The following is a 17,480-nucleotide window of genomic DNA, read 5'->3' on the forward strand; positions in this document are numbered from 1 at the left end:
AGAAAACGATAAAGAAACTCAGGGGAGAGATGAGGGCAAAAGGACGACAGTGGCCGGAGAGGGCTCTTTGAACGAGTGTTCAGGTTCTCGCGGGATATCCTGGGTTGCCTAGCGACGGGACTCCAATCATACGACTGGCAAACTTGTTCCAGAGTTCTCTCAGTCGTGTGTGTTCCTTCCTGGCTTTCAAAATGAAATGAATGTATGTTCATGGAGGTAGTCGTTATGTGTGGAGACTTTTTGTAGATTTCAACACTTTAAAGTCTGTTTAAAGTATTTAAAAGCCTTTAAACTCAATTGAAAAAAATGGTTACTGTTGTGGCACAGTCTCATTTCATCTTCGGTCTACGGAAGGGTGTGAGTAACAATTTGTGTTTCTTTGATGAGCACACTGTCGTTTTCCCCTGTGGAAACAGCTGTGTGTGCTACAACACCGTCCAACGATGTCAGAGGTTCATTCCAGGTAGGCTGAAGGATTGTAGCTACACAGCTTTTTTCTGTCAGACATTTATTTGGAGAAATTTAAGTACCTTGCTTCTGTTGCTTCCTAAACTTCCTGTTTAGGTTTGATCATATGGTATTATTATATGTCCTATGGAATTCCTTGTATTTTGCTCATGTCCGTTGTTGTCATCATGTAATTTCCTCCAGGCTCAGAGAAAAGCCAGGGAATGCGTGCTCTGGCCATCAGTCCTAACCGGCGTTACCTGGCAGTGTCGGAGTGTGGTGAGAAGGCCACCATCACAGTGTTCGACCTGCAGCATGAGCAGGGCAGGAAGAGAAAAGTTCTGACTGCAGGAGAAACGCCTGTTGGAGATTTTGTATGCATGGCTTTCTCCCCTGATTCCAAGTACCTGATTGGCCAGACGGGTGGCCCGGAATGGATGCTGATCTTCTGGCTTTGGGAAAAACAGAAAGTCCTAGCAACAGTGAAGACCAGTAACCCAAATAACTCTGTTACCCAGGTGAGTGTTTGATGCCATGTCAATGCAGCCACAACCTCTTTTTTTGTGCAGGAATGCAATCTCTGAGCATGTTATACTATTTTGTTGACGTCCCATCAGGTCAGCTTCAACCCTCACAACAACATGCAGTTCTGTGTGAGTGGAACTGGTGTGTTGAAGCTGTTCCGCTACGCAGAGGGAGCCCTGAAACAGAGCAGCTTCCCGAAGGTGGAGTCCATCAACTTCCTGTGTCACACCTGGATGTCGGAGGAGAGGGTGATTGCTGGAACGGACACAGGCAGGCTGCTGGTGTTTGAGTCTGGAGACCTGCGCAAGGAGATTAACATGGCTTGTAAGGCTGTGCAGGAGCAGTCAGACAGGTCAGAAGTTGGACTAATTACTGTAATACTGCAACATTGTTTGTCCACAGATTGTTTTACAAACTCGTATAGGTTACATGCTGACAGATGAGAGTTTAGTCCAGATTAATTTTATGTAATTAATAATAGATTAGAATAGTAATAGATTACTCAGCGTTCATTCCAAACCAATCCAACTGAAACACCAACATACATTTTTTTTCATCAATTAATCCGATTACTTGAGACTTGACTTGACAAAATAATAAAAAAAAGGCTTGCATGTTGAAACTCAATTTTGTTCCACTGTTGTCCAGAAACAGTTTAAACAGTAGTGTACTGTGATTATGGGTATAATGATGATGCAGTAGATTCCCTGCTAGGTCATTGTTTGTTTCAATCAAGTCAATTTATCAATATGGTTTTGGATATCTATTTGTTTTGCTGCATCTATCTGTTTTTCTGTTTTTGTTTTAATAATTCACTGAAGTAATTCACTTCACAGGCAAGAGGAGATGAAGAAGATCAAAGACCCCGACGTGGATGGAGGTCCGAACATGCTTCGCATCACAGCCATTCTGTCCTACTCCAAAGGCTTTGCATGCTCTTTGGGGCCCGGCACCGTCTGTCTTTTTGAAAAGAACGAAGAGGAAGGTTATAGAAGAAGCAGGGACATACGGGTAAATGTTCATGCAGGTAACAGTGGCACTGCAGGCTCTGTGAGGTGTATGTTTTAAAGTGATCATATTTGTATTCTTTTCTTGTCAGATCCCAACAGACCCATACAGCAATGAGCTGACCTCGGCTGAATGCCAGGAGATTGACACCATGTGCATCAGTCCAGCAGAGGAGACTCTGGCCATCAGCACAGACAGAGGACAGCTGTACAGCTTCAGCCTGTCCTCCATGGAGATCAGCAGGGTACAGTCACCTCTAGCAGCATCACCACACTTTAAATCAACAGTAGCAGAGCGTTAAAAATATACACATTCATTTCAATGACACCACTGAGTTAGAAGCAGTGAGGTAATAGGTTATAAAGCCCTTATACATCCCTATACGATAAGATAGGAAAGGACTTTATTCATCCCAAAGGAAATTATTGTGCCATGTGATTGATCAAAAATAAAAATAAACATACAAAGAGTAATGAATAAAAAGTGTATAAGAAGTTATCCTGACGCCAGTACAGTAATTATAAAAGTAAGATAAATGTAATAAAATAAGTAAACTAAAATAAAAATATGTTACGTTAACTTTACTATATGGCTATATTGAAAAAGTAATAAAAACGCATATGCACATGATACATTGAAAGTAATATTACACATGATATTCAGATGTTCAGATTGCATTATATAAGATGCCTTTTGCAATATTATGCAAACATTATTATTGTTATTTGTTAACAAGACTATATAAATGTTAATAATTGTAATCATAAACACATTTATTGTTAGATTATAACATGTATTGTTTTTATTTATTATTGTTACAATTATTTTGTTTTTCAACATTGAGGTGTATTGTATATCGGTAAATATATTTTGAAAGCTTAATAGAAAACATCACTAATCACATCAACAAAAAAGTACTGCAATATTTAGTCTCAATGTTGAAAGTTACTGTAATGTACTAATAATTGCACTATTATTTCTACTGTTTACCTGGCAGTCGTCAATACGATAAAAGAAGATCTGCAAAATAAAATGATGATGATTTCCGTGACCTGTCTTATGGTACTTTAAACCGCTGTAAAAGAAGAAAAAAATCCAACTTATACAAACCGGCCTTCCTGGGTCATATTTCATTTTCTTCTACCTGAGGCGACATTTACACACCAATGCACATGGCATTTTTTCGATGAAAGGCTAATCTACTAACAGAATCTTTCTGCTATGACCGCTTCCCCCAAAAGCACCAACTTTCACGCACCGCTGTCCTCGCTAGTCAACATTTTGATTACTTTTGATTCCCACACATTTTCTTTCCCTTTCTCTGCTATTGTTGTTTAGTAACGAGTCTCTCTTCTCTTTCTTTCTTGTTTTTTTGAGCCATGCTTGATGCATAGCTCTGTGGATGGCAACGTGGGAAACATTACACCTGCTTTGTATCAGCATGTTAGCTTTGTCATTACACACATTGCAAACATAACAGCTGGGATGGCTTGAGTCTTTCTCTCATGCCAGTTTATCCCAATTTGTCTCCTCCAATGCCCTTCTTTCCCTCATGTTTTATACATCAACTCAATGCAGACATCAATGCATCATCAGCAACTCCCCCTTGACTTTGGATCCTAAGGTTGACCATATCAACCATTGTTTGTCTCTCTATCCATCAGGAGGAACGCATGCATTTTGAATTCCTCTCGCAGTCTTTCCACTCCAAGTCCATCACTGGTTTGTCCGTCTGCATTCGGAAGCCCCTGGTCGCCACCAGCTCTCTGGACCACTCTGTCCGCATCTGGAACTATGAAACAAAGTAAGACACAAAACCACACCCAAGCTCTTTGCTATTTGGTTTATGTTGAGGGATGTGTTTACTTAATTTCTCCATACAGGCATCGCTTTTCCGTCACACACACATACATAAGGAGGGTTACTGCGTATTATACTACATGCTGAGGTTTGATGAGGCACAGGGGCCTTGTGTTAAAACATGATGATGTGGGTTATTCAGTACACATGACATCTATTTCACTTCTGTCCATCCTGGGAGAGGGATCCCTCCACAGCTGCTCTCTCTGAGGTTTCTTCCTTTTTTTCTCCATTGTTGTTTGATGTGAGGCTCCTCTGCCTGTGAATTGTCACTAGAGTGTTGGAGCTGTACAAGGAGTTCCAGGAGGAGGCGTACAGCGTGGCTCTGCATCCCACTGGACTCTTCATCCTGGTGGGCTTTTCAGACAAACTCAGACTCATGAACCTGCTTATCGATGACATCCGCACCTTCAAGGAGTTCACCGTGCGCGGCTGCAGAGAGGTGGTTTATATGCGTGTTCACACAGGACGTCGGAATGTCTGATATCACAGCTACGTGAATTTTTCACTTTCTCTCTCCACACCTTAGTGTTCTTTTAGCAACGGTGGCCACATGTTTGCAGCTGTCAATGGAAATGTCATCCACATCTACTCGGTCACCTCGTTTGAGAACATCCTCAATCTGAAGGGCCACAGTGGAAAGGTGAGTGAAGGGGCAGAGTCAGAATCACCTTATATAATCGCTAATACTCATCTATTAGCCAGGCATCTGTGCACATACAAGGGATTTGATCCTCTCAATGTACTTACACAGACATTGGGCAACAAAGCTGGACAGATAAAGGTCAAGAACAGACAGGACTATCAAGTAATGTAATGTACGCAAACAGAGTTAGAAATAGGAGAAGAAATAAATATAAAAAGCATCAATGACCAACAATTAAATAAAGTGTTCTGTAAGCTGTAAACTATACAAATAATGCAAAGAAATACATTCTGGTTGGATATATATAAACTGTTTGGTAATGTAAAGATGACTACATACTATACGTGCAGCATTTGGATTCATATTGACTGACAGATGATATGTAAATATAAAAACAAAGTGCATTAAAAACTGTAAACCTACAGTATAATGGCTGCAGTGAATATTTTAGTGTTAGAGGGTTATTAACAATGTATGCATGATGTTAAGTGTTCATAAAGAAACTCTTTCTTGTGTCGGTTGTTTTGACGTGTGGCTTAAGTCTCCATGAACTCTGCATGTGTCCGTTCTGCAGGGAAGTCGTCACACAGTATATTATTGGTCAAACTGTTAGGCAGCTCTAACCATGCCTCTCCAAAACGCTACAGGACAGTACAGACTCTTTCTGATTTTGCAGGTGAGAGGCATTGAATGGAGCCTGGACGACAGCCGGCTGGTGTCATGTGGGATGGACGGCGCGGTGTACGAGTGGAACGCACAGACGGGCAAGCGTGAGTCTGAGTGCGTCCTCAAGTCCTGCAGCTACACAGATGTTGCCTTCTCTTCAGACTGCAAGACCATCCTGGCTGTGGGAAGTGACCTCACACTGAAGGAGATCCAAGATTGTCAGGTCAGTCAGAGCAAGTCCTTTGACTTTCCATCAATTATAACGAGTGGAAGCACATTGAGATCTACACTAATATAGGAGGGACATTTTAGGAAAGGAAAGACCTTTTTTACAGGCATTTTCTGAAAGCGGTTACTGGTAATATGATGAAGAGATTTTACTAGACGTATGCCCTCAAGCAGAAAATATAGATAAAGCCTCTTACCATATGAGCAGAGATAAGGCCACTGTAACATCATTTCATTCCAGACGATACTTGTGGCAAAATAGATCTGATTAAATCTGCATTGACTCAGTTAAAAGGGCATTTGTGAGCAGTGCAACCAGCTATAAACGCTGACAGATTATCGCCGTACAAAGTTTTGTGTGAAAACGATGAGCCAATGAACAGTATGTCGATGAGCTGACAGATGTAAAGCAGAGGGGAATTGAATAGTTGGATTCATGTGGATTCATCATGAAAAGTGATACCTTTCACAGTCAGTTTGATCCACCGTTAATGCAAACATGTTTCGTGTTATATTTCTCTACTTTTTTCAAGGTAAAAGCAGATTGTTTTAAGTCCTCAACAATTGAAGGAGTTTGCAGCTCACCCAGCTGGTAGAAATACAGGATGTAACCTTTGACAAGAGGGTATGAGTTGACTTTGATGTAAAGAGTCACAAGCCAACATGTTTGGGAACTGCTGGTAAAGACTGAATCACTGGTGGCTCTGATTAGTCTCAGACCTTTAAATTGTTTTATTTGACAATACAAACAAATCATATTCTATGTATTCTTTCATGTCTTTGCCAACAATGCTGAAACATCATATATTAAGATGCAAATAATGGTCCAACTGTGGAAATATTACTATAAAGCAAGAAGAAACAAGGAATTTATTACACAACTAATTGAGTTAAAGGCCATAACCTTCTTCCTGCACATTCCTCTGCAGTACATATAAAACATGTACTCTGTCCTTCAAGAAAAAGTGAGCTCATCATTGTTTGTCTTCCCAAGTGAGTATTTTATTGTTTCCACAGGTCCTTAGGGAGGTTCCTGGTGATAAGTTAGCTCACACCTCTGTGGCAGTGTCCCACTCTGGAAGGGTTGTCTTCACTGGGACGTCCAGCGGGACCATCAGAGCCATTAATTACCCGTTACCTAATCAGAAGGAATGGATCATGTACCAGGCTCACTGTGGCGCCATCACCAAGGTTGGTCTCAATGTTGATGCAGAGGTAGATCCATCACATTCATTTATTTATTTTTACAAAACTCTTGGTGTTTTCTATAGTTTTCCCCATTATAACAGTAATTTATCAAATTGTCAAAGTATAGCATGTCGAAAAGGTATATCATGTTGACAAAAGTCATGAATTAATCATATTATAGCATGTTAAAAAAAATCATTAAAAAGACATAGTGTAGTACTAGTATGTTGAAAAAAGCCATAAAAAGTCATAGTATAGACTGTTGAAAAAACTGGATCAACGGTTATGAAGAGATGGGCACACCAAAGCATATTTGTCGCAAACATGTTTAATATCAGGATCATAACAATGATCAGGTTTCAAACATATAGATAGAGAAGAGTGGACCTGGAGAAGAATATCAACACATAGATCACCGTTCATTTCACCGTTTATATTTTGCTCCCATTATGTTTTGCATCGCTTTCTTTGCAAACTTATGACGTGAGAAATTTCTGTCATACCCATGAGTTGATATGTTTTGAAATTTGTCTTTTTCATCACATGTGAATGTGATTTAGATACTGGAATATTATGAGTGAGGCAATATCTCCCATGCTTATTATAACATAGAAATAAGTCTGCCTGACGGACTCAATGTGTCCGTCCTCAGATGGTGATCACAGTTGATGATCAGTTCCTGCTGACGGTGTCTGAAGACGGCTGCCTGTTGATGTGGAAGGTCATCGATAAGGAGGGCCGAAGACTGAAGAGCAACAAGCAGATCATCCACACTGAAGAGATCCTCGTCACCAAGTCAGACCTGGAGGAGAAGGTCTGTATGTGTGTGCTGGAGCACAGTGTGGGACATTTACATATACTGTAAATGATGGCGGAGTTATAAGACCCTCTGGTCCAGCCAACAGATGAGCCAATCAAGGCAGTGGACCAGCAAGTACTCAAGTTTTGGCAGGATTTGCACAGCTGTGACTACATGCATACATTCCTATCAAAAACTGTCATGTTATAATAGGAATAAAGAGATAGTGTCAAATCCCATTGGTTGTTCTGCAGCTCATTGCAGTTTTGTGTAAACATGATTAGTTGGTATGTGTGCTTGTTTTATGAATATACTATATTGTGCTGACACAAATGTTAAAACACAGATTACACTTTAAATTAGCCTCAGATTTATTATTCAGACATACAGACATCTAACATAAGTCTCCAACGCTGTGTTCCTGTTGTTGGGGTTGTAGCAGGAGCAGATTTGGTTATCAACAGTTAACTATCAATATCAATATGATTATCGGTATTAATAATTATATTTAATACATTATCATGATATAATCATGAATAAACGGGGCACCACCCTGGGATCAGGGAAAAGATAACCTAAAACTGTATTCAGTCTCACTATGAAGGTTTTATACTCACATGCCAATCATCGTGATCATTGGCATGGAAGCATAAAAACAATCTAACAATTAAAAAGGCGTGAAATTCAAGCACTAGCCTTCACAACCTGCTGTTATCCAGTGACATATACACAACAAGCACAAGAGACCGCTAGTTATAATACAATAAGATTTATTGAAATCAGTAATAATGATCACAATCAATAACACTGCAATTAGCAAAGCCTTATTACCTAACTACGTAACACACAAAGCTAAGCTTAAACAAAGGGAGATACACCCGTGGAGTGTGTGTGTGCGTATGTGTGTGTGCATGTGCGTGTGCGTGTGTGTGCGTGCGTGTCGAGAGAGAGAGAGAGAGAGAGAGAGAGAGAGAGAGAGAGAGAGAGAGAGAGAGAGAGAGAGGGAGAGATGGCTATGGGCGGCCACCAGATGGAGCTATTCCTCGCAGCGTTCAGGGGCGGAGCCACTGATGTTCGATGGAGTAGCGAGAGAGAGAGAGAGATAGCCGTATGTAGCCACCAGATGTAGCTATGTCCCTAGCGTCCGCCGGGAACAGCTGGCTTAGGACACATGTGTGCGGCGTGTATGTGTGTGTGTGTTAGCGGGACACAAACAAAGAGAGAGAGAATGCGCGAGTGATATTCTGAGGCTCAGAAGGCGTGCCACTATCACACGGGCGCGCGTGAATGAACTGGCGTTTATTCCGCGAGACCGGTCTTTTAACTGATAGTAGAGGCTTTCTGAGCTCACGAATATGGCGGAGGTTAGTCGAAAACACTGTTACAGAAATCAACCCAGCTGCGTGGGTACACGATCAGCATTCACATACAGCAGCACATGAACAAACGGACTCGGCGGTCTGCGATCAGAACTTACAACACATTAACAAGAATTACAAGCATGTCCTACACTATCGAATCTCTGCTTCTGCCCAGACAAATAGCCTCTTACTTTTGTCGATGTGAGATGCGTCGATGTGAGGGTTTCGTCCCGTGCGGGGATGGCGTTCCTTGACGCCGGCAACGGGGGGGTAGTTCTCGTGGGCGCTCGTTCAGCGCCGGATCCAATTGGTTGAAGAAAACCGTTAGTTATTCTTCCTTCTGCAGGAACAATCGCGTGGCTCGGCGATTTAGTCAGCTGATTTCAGACAAAGACGGGTCGAGTTATCCGTTCTGCTGGCAGCTGGGACGAAGAAAGTTTCTTCTTACCGCGGGGAACGGGAGAGTTGCACTGTCGCGGTGGTCTCCTCGGGATCCAAAATGATAAACAAAAGAAAAATAAAACGAGTAGAGAAAAGAGGGGTAAAACAGTCTGTTGCTCGTCCAGCGAGTTTGGGGGAAAGACTGCGGCCTAGGACAAAGGGAAACGCTGCAGACGTAATCTTCACCTCCTGGCGTAACGCAAGTTACTTTGGAGAGAGTGTTTTTCTGGTGGCCGCGGGATTTATAGCTCACGGCTGGTCCGGGGGACCCCCTGGAGTCCCATGCAGTTCGCAGCCAATGGAGCGCCAGCTGTGTGACGTCAGATCTTGTGACCAGGTGGAGGTGACACTAAAATGGTGGTTGTAGTTTTTTATCTCCTTTGTCCCATTGTCTGGCCGCATTGAGTAGGCTTTGTAGGCCGCATTGTGTAGTCCTAACGGTTAGGTCCCAACAGTCCCCCTTTTGGTCTGAAGGTTGAGGTGTGGGACGCAACCTTCGGAGCAACATAAGGGCCGAACCGTCCCTGTATTCCTTGAAACACGTGGAAGTCCAAACAGTCTGTATATTCCATGGAAAAGAGGTTAAACAGTCATTCAGGTTAAAGTCCATAACTTGATGGAGGCATTGTCTGGACAGAGATTGAGGCAAAGTCTGGGCAGAGATTAAGGCAAAGTCTGGGCAGAGACTTCTAACTATCTAACCTATATTAAACATCACTAAGGCACAATTTATACAAACATCAGCATTATCATTTCATTCGGGAAATTTCAAACAGGACCCATTCCTATTATGAAAAACAGAACGAAGACGGAAGGAAAGCGAGGAAAAAGAAAAGGGGTTAGTGGTCGCTAGGCTTACTCCGGGTGGAGGTTGGAGTTAGCCTGTGGGATGTGTGTGGTATCTCTCCGGAACCTAACATTTAGTATGGCTTTAGCCTATGCGTATCCTGTTTCCCTATGATAGATAGATTGAGGATGAATCTTATGCCCAGGTTCCTGGGGTCTACTGAGATCGGGATTGCATTGCCAAGACTATAAACCAAACGCATTTATGAAGGTTGCACCACAGTTGTAATAGCGGATTGGAGGATTTTCGTGACCAGGCATCTAAGGCATGTAAGGTGTTATTGAGCAGGCTGGAGTGTAAGTTGACAGTGGCTACGATTCCCTGAGGGGGTGTTGCCTAAGTTCTGCAGTTGTTGTCACTGTGAGAAGGGTTTGATGTTTAGGTGTTAGTGCATGCGGTTACCCTGCTGTGGCCATGGTGAATCTTCTCCTGGGTGAGAGGGAGACTGCCTCCCCCTTTCGGGTGCGGCAACTGCGATCTCTAAGAGGTGTGACAGGTTTGTAGGGCTTGATCTGATTCGCATGAACCCACTTGTGTGTGGCTGGGTGCCTTGGTTGTGAGACCCTGATGCGGTAAGCCACTGGTGATAGCTTACCGACGATCTCGAAGGTTCGACTCCTCATGAGGATGTCGTCCACGTAGATGAGGTTACCGCGTGCAGCCGCGTCACTCATCGCCTTGTGGAGGAAAATGTTGAACTCGGCGGGGAGTTCAAATACCCAAAAGGGCAGCGATTCCAGGTATACTGGCGGTTCCCAAAGGAGAAGGCAAGCTTATGCCCAGGTTCTGTTGGATCAACTTTCATTGTCCAGAAACCATTAGCGATGTCTACCGTTGAGAAGAAGCGGGCTCCCTTGACTTTAGCTAGCTCCTGATCCAGGTGAATCATGGGCCAGCGGGAGAGAGGAACCTGTTTGTTCAGTGGCCGGTAGTCGATGGTGAGACGCCATTTCCCAGTGGGTTTCAAGACCAGATTGGAGAATTATATGTTGAGTTGCATTCCCGGATGATTTGCTTCTCCAGCAATTTGTCCAGGATGTCTCGGATAGACTCGTATGCGGCTAACGGGATCCTGTACTGGCGTACGAAGGTCGGTGGCGCATTCGGATCAGTGGGGATGCGGACCGTGTGAAGTTGGGTCTCCCCACAGTCCTGCGAGTCTCGGGAGAAGGTCGGCAGGAGGTCGTGGAACAACTTTTGTAGCGCGTCTCTCTGGTCCTCGGTAGTGAGGGCATCTGCTTTGGCAAGCTGTTGGGTTATCTCAGACTCAAAGCCCGAATAGGGTTCCTCAGGTGGTTGGTGTGTCTCACCTGAGGTCGCTTCGGTCGATTGAGTCGTTAATGCGTAGACGACCAGATCACCCCCTTTTCCCAGTGCTGTGCCACAAATGGCTTCCCCGTGAAGGGTTTCATGGCGGGCCATGGTGATCATTGCGGTTGGGAACATGAAAAGGACATTGTCTAAGTTTTTACTCCTGGCTAGGGAGGGAGGTAACTCTCCTATGGCTGGTATGGTCAGTTCAAAGTCATGGAAAGAGTTGTCGACCAGCATCCCTATTGGTTTCCGTGCTCCCACCTGGATTGGGGCATGCGTCAAGTTTTGGACCAGGATGTAGGTTGAACGATTGTTCAACTCAAGCAGGGGCATGCCACAGACTGTAAGGTTAAGTTCCCAGAAATGGGGTAAGGGCTGGAAGAATGCTTGGGAGCCAGGCATCTTCTGTCCCTTAAGGATGGCGAGCCGGATGGGGACACCTGCGGTCCTGGCAGGGACCATCATGTCAACTTCGCTGGCAACCTGACATGCCTCTGGGATGGTTTGGCCTGATGTCAGGTGTTCAAGTTCAATGGGCAGGGGCTTGCTCTTAGCATTAGCCTGGGACCACAGAATCTGATTGACCGTGTCCAGTTTGGTGCCAAGTCTGACCAGAATATCAGCACCTAAAAGGAATGGTGGATGTAGTTTGGGCACTACGCTTATGAAATGGTAAACCTGTATCTTCCCAATATGGATCAAGAGGGCGCACACTCCTACCGCCTTAAGGTGAATCTGCGGTGATTCTGCAGAAAGGAGGTGGTGGTTGAGAGGCGCGAAAACTGGGAGAGGTTGATGCTGGCACAGATGGTGGTACAGATCTTAACTGACGGCTGTCTTCTTTGACCAAAGCCCCAGGATCGCTTCTGGGACATGGGTGTCATTGAGATGCACACCGCCAACCAGATGAGGGCTGTAAAGTGCTGGGTTTCGGTTCTCCAGCGGACACAGGAAGGATCCGTGGTGTTGGAAAGCACTCAAGTCGCCGGCTTGGAGTTGTGGGCTCGCAAGCGGTGCGGTTCGAGCAGAGCCAGGATTAGGCTCTGAAAAAGGCATCCGCATTGGTAGAGGGTCTCTGGACTCTTGGACTACGGCGACTCGTTCGTCGGAGGCCATCAGGCCACCTGAGGGGTGGAGCGGTTTTGGCGTCTCGACCTGAGCCCAGATGCGCCCCTGATGGCAGTCGATAAGCGGTGCCCGCCGGTCCAGGAGATCCTGACCAATGAAAAGTGGTTCGGTGTCAATGGCACAAATGTGGATGGGGTGCACAAGAGTGACTCCCTGAAACGTGAGGTCCACCCACGCACGTTCTGTGATGGGTGACCTGTCCTGCGTGTAGCTGGTGATGCTAACGTGGCAGGGCTCAATTTGAAGTGGTTTACCTAGGGAGAGCATGGTTCGGGTCACCTCCGCAAAGGTGCGTTGGCACATTAGACTGATCTCAGAGCCTGAGTCGAGTAGGGCGAGGATGTTGACACACCCCCCTACCACCACCGAGGTATAAATGCGTCTAGCGTGGCCTTTGCGAACAAGATCTCCTAGGAAAGTCAAGAAAGGGGGTTGCGACGGGTCGATGGCCTTGGTTGCCGAGTCTGATTTTGGTTCCCCCGCCCATCCTACCAAGCAAACCTTGGCGGTGGAAGTGGGAACGGCCCGGCCTAGTCATGTTGTAGTTTTTTATCTCCTTTGTCCCATTGTCTGGCCGCATTGAGTAGGCTTTGTAGGCCGCATTCTGTAGTCCTAACGGTTAAGGGCTGATTATGCTTCCACGTAGTGATAACGCAACGGCAACGCAACGGCCACGCAGTTGCTTGGAGACCGTGATGGTTCTGCGTTGGGTTTACGTGTCGAAATGCAATTCAATGCCACACCGGTAAAGGGCACTGTGTTTTTTGTAAAGACTGACCGACCGACCGAGACTCTTGGCGTATATCGTCGTAGCCTCGTTATAGCGTATTTGTTTACTTTCCGGCTTTAAACGTCCACAATTTTTCAGAACTTGGTGTTTTATTTCTTTGTGCAAAAGCGAGAAGGTGCAAACAATAAAACGAGGTGAAAACAATAAAAGTAGCCTTTTAAAAGTTGAAATGGCGGTGTTTATGAGTGGAAACCGGATAGCGGTCTCCAGCGGATGTAGTTAGCGGACCAATCACAGCCGATGCCGCTGCGTTGGTGTTGCGTTGCTGTTGCGTCGCCTCGACGCGCGTCTAGGATTTTTGGGAGGCACACGTCAGGCCCTTGCGTTGACGTAAGGGGGGTCCGCAAGGACGTAAGGGGTCCGCAAGCCCCCTTGCGTTGTGTCGACGCGGAAGCATAATTCAGCCTTTAGGTCCCAACACTGTCGTCTGTCTGTGTTGCAGAACCAGAACATGCTGGAGCTAAAGATGCGTCTGGAGGAGCTGCAGATGGAGAACGAGTACCAGCTCCGCGTGAAGGACATGAACTACAATGAGAAGATGAAGGAGCTTTCTGACAAGTTTACCCAGCAGATCGAATCTCTGAAAACAATCCAACAGGTCTGCTGGTCACCAGACAGCTCCACTCCAAATACTCAATACTGTTATAATTTAAGATCGAAACCAACACTGTTCATATTTAATGATTGTAACTGGTAACATTACTTCATTACTTTCTAGTATTATATTGGAAAGAATCAAGAAAAGAATATAGACAACCTATTTGCTGGATTATGATGCCTCTATTGTCTCAACTGTATAACTTAATGCTGAGGCAGGCAGTTTATATTTTGGCATACCGCAGCTTTATTGCTTATTCATAACATCTACTGGACCTGTAGGCCATGAAGACAGAGATGGAGAAGCAGCAACATGAGCACCAGGAGAGTTCTGCAGAGGCCACTGTGAAACACTCAAAAGAGCTGAAGGATTTAGGTAAGAAGAGTACAGGATCAGTGTCGCCACAATCCGGGGACAGTGTCACCTTGTTCCTACAGTCGATCTGTTTGTCCATGACACACAGAGTTCTCCTACAGCCAGAAGTTCATTGTGGAGCACGAGAGGTACCAGGATCTTAATCATAAACATCAAAGAATGCAGGAAGACTATGAGAAGCAGCTGAAGGCGGCAGAGGAAAGCAAAGTCCAAACCCTTGAGGAGCTGACCCAGCTCTCCGAGGCCAAGCTGCAGGAGAAGACTCAGCTCCTGGTCCAGGTCAGTCAGGAGGAGCAGCAGGAGCAGGCAGCAGAGGCTTAGATAGTGTCGTATGAAGAAGACGGGTGTTTAAACGTCCTGCTTTTATATTGTGCAGTGTCAGGAGGATACGCAGCAGCAGATCTCTGAGTTCAAAGAGATCATAAGGCAAGTAGAGGAAGACGAGGAGAGGAAGATCCACGACATCCAAGTCAAGTATGAGAGGAAATTGCAAAGTGAGAAAGAGACCAACGTGAATCTGAAAGGAGAAACTGGTCTCATGACACAAAAGGTGACCACAGCTCCTTTCATCTCCTTCTTATTGCATCTGCAGACACAACAGACAACTTTCTTTCTCATGTAATCTCCAACTCTTTGTCTCGTCTTCCTTTTTTGGTGGATGATGGTGCGATCACAGTTCTACAGTCTGCAAAGACAGATCGATGACAGGGGCTCGGATATAAACAAGCTGAAGCAGGAGCGACAGAGGCTGCTGGGGTTGATCCGCTCCCTGGAGAGCGACATCGAGGACTTGAAGAGACAGATCTCTGGACACGAAAAGACCAACCAGGACAAGGTGAGTTCAACATTGTCATTATTATCATCCGATGGTTTTCCTCTAAAAAGTTTTTATAAAGTCTTGATTTATCTGGATAGTTTGGTTCAGTACTTGTATTTGGATTTTCTGTAAAAAAAAAAAAATCTCTGTAGTTACATTTTAGTTTGAAACTAGAACAAGTTCAACAGAAATGCATGAATGAACGACTCAGCATATATCGACACAAGAAAAGATATAAAACACATTTATAGATATAAAAAATAGATATTTATTATATATCCTGAAAAGTATGTGTATATATATATATATATATATATATATATATATATATATATATATGACAATGGATAAGTGCTGGTAGACGATGAGATGAGATGAGATGAGATGAGATATATAAAAAACATACGTTCGTCCACTCACAGGATAAGACCATCGCCAGCTTGAAGAAGAAAACCCAGGAACTGGAGAAGTGGAAATTTGTTCTTGATTTCCAATTAAATGAGTTTAAGAAACAGACTGAGTGTCAACTAGATGACATCAATGAGAAGAAGGAGCAGATCCATCAGGTGTATATTATGTGTGTGTTTGTGTGTAACTGCATGTCAAATGAATCACAGCATCAGATATGACGAGTTGCTAAAAGGTTATTTTCTCACTGGGATGCTGTTTTTTGACATTGTTTTTCCTGTTTGACAGCTGCAGGAAGAGCTGATGCAAATGCAGAAGAGCAACACTCAGCTGAAGCTCACCGTCTCTGACCTGAGGCTCAAACTGAAGGCCAGAAATAAGGAGGTGCAAGGGGAGATGCAGAAAGTGAGCGCTTGGTTCTGCAACAAACAATGAGGGTGACGTGATGATATGCAAATGCTGCACATCTGCAATACTTTTCAGCTTCAGCTCGTTAAAAGTTACAGTATTTGATAAGATGTGTGTCAAATGTTGACTGGAGTGTTATTTGTCTTTGTCCTCTCATAGAACTAAGAGACACGTGTGGCAGATGTTAAGTGAAATTGAAATTTGACTAAAAGTAGCCTATAGTATATAGTTTATCGAAAAAAACTAGTATAGATGTTGAAAAAAGTCGTAAGAAATGTCATAGTATAGTATGTATGTTAAAGCAAGGAATCTCTGTATTTAAGCCTTCGCATATGTCGAGAGCCGTTAATCGGAGGTGCTTTACACTTGGCGGGTGTATCACTGGGGACCAAAGGACAGATTAATAAACCGGAAAGCATGTTGAATCGATGAACGGTTCATGAGAACACTGTAAGGAGCGCTCCCGGGGGTCAAGCAATCGGCACACTCAAGAGTCAAATAGGACGAAAAGCTTTTAGGTTTTCCAAAGATATACGTGAAACAATGAGAACCTTTAAAGTATTTTCTGTTGCTAGGTGAAAGATTTGGAGACGCATCTTCAGCGTTTCACGTCAGACGTCCATCACTGTGTTAGCTTCATCCAGGAGCCAAGGAAACTGAAGGACAGCGTGCAGACGATCAACGCCCGCTACCTAGTGCAGACTGCCAAGGTGAGTGGTTCAGACTGGTCGATCCCCGAGGGTTCTCAGGGATACTGAGGGGTCATTGCACCAATGGAACACTGAACCGTGGGGTTGACGTTCTGTACGAGATGTGTGGAATATGTGAACCACGTGTGTGTGCCGTTTCCAAGGTGCAGACAGCGAGTGTAGACGAAGACATTCAGAAGACATTCTGTCGGCAGCGTGACTGCATGGAGAAGACGATCAGCGGTCTGAAGACGAGGCTGGCCACATCTGCCAAGGAGCATGAAGAAGTCTATGTCAAGATCATGAAGGTAAATTATAACAGAACGTTACATGGGAAATCCCCATCATGAGGCATATCAGGGTTATTGAAATAATCGGCGTCTCATGCTCGTAGCATTCTACTTCCTGTGATGTAAGCCTGATTACTTTTACTAAACCACTCTGCAGGAGAACGTGACTCTGATTACTGAAATCAATGATCTGCGTAAGGAGCTGCACTCAGTGAGGAATCAGCTCAAAGATAGCAGCTCAGCTGGACGCGCTCAAGAAGTCCAACAAGGACGGGCCCACAAAGCAGCCCAGACACCAAGACGCCAACTGTGGGATTAAATAAAACTAAGACTCAGACCTTTTCAAGCACAACAAAACCAGTCAATTCTTTGCATTTGTTAAGCACTGTCGGATTTCCCTGCATTATTGAACTTACTCCCCATCCTACTTTGTCTTAAATGTGTTATACACGTTATGGGATGCCGTTCACTGGACTTTTTTGCAACAAGAAATTAAAACTCCTCATTTGACCACAGACATGATTAATATTACATACATTTGTGTTAAAACTATGGTTCTTGTTTATTCAGCATGAAGACCTGAAGTGGCCTCTACCAGCAGGTTTGAGGACTCGGTTTAGTTTTCTCGTTGTTGTTGTCATACATTT

At 44.3% G+C, this 17,480-nt stretch overlaps 2 protein-coding genes across 2 annotated transcripts in view; both read left to right on the top strand.

Annotated features, from left to right (window-relative positions):
• Positions 1–17,480, top strand: part of efcc1 (EF-hand and coiled-coil domain containing 1) — a 303,999-nt gene that overhangs the window by 20,926 nt on the left and 265,593 nt on the right. The window lies entirely within an intron of this gene.
• Positions 307–17,156, top strand: cfap57 (cilia and flagella associated protein 57; the record flags this gene model as incomplete). The annotated part of the gene is given in 22 exon segments (XM_084031798.1): positions 307–463; positions 652–965; positions 1,065–1,324; positions 1,809–1,983; positions 2,072–2,224; positions 3,645–3,784; positions 4,117–4,282; positions 4,370–4,483; positions 5,163–5,375; positions 6,398–6,571; positions 7,221–7,382; positions 13,691–13,846; positions 14,128–14,221; positions 14,310–14,500; positions 14,598–14,771; positions 14,898–15,056; positions 15,461–15,604; positions 15,735–15,851; positions 16,430–16,564; positions 16,708–16,851; positions 16,991–17,064; positions 17,066–17,156. Coding segments are annotated over 22 exon segments (3,507 nt in total).

This window comes from Eutrigla gurnardus (assembly GCF_963514095.1).
Source record: "Eutrigla gurnardus genome assembly, chromosome: 2".
NCBI classification, from domain to species: domain Eukaryota; kingdom Metazoa; phylum Chordata; class Actinopteri; order Perciformes; family Triglidae; genus Eutrigla; species Eutrigla gurnardus.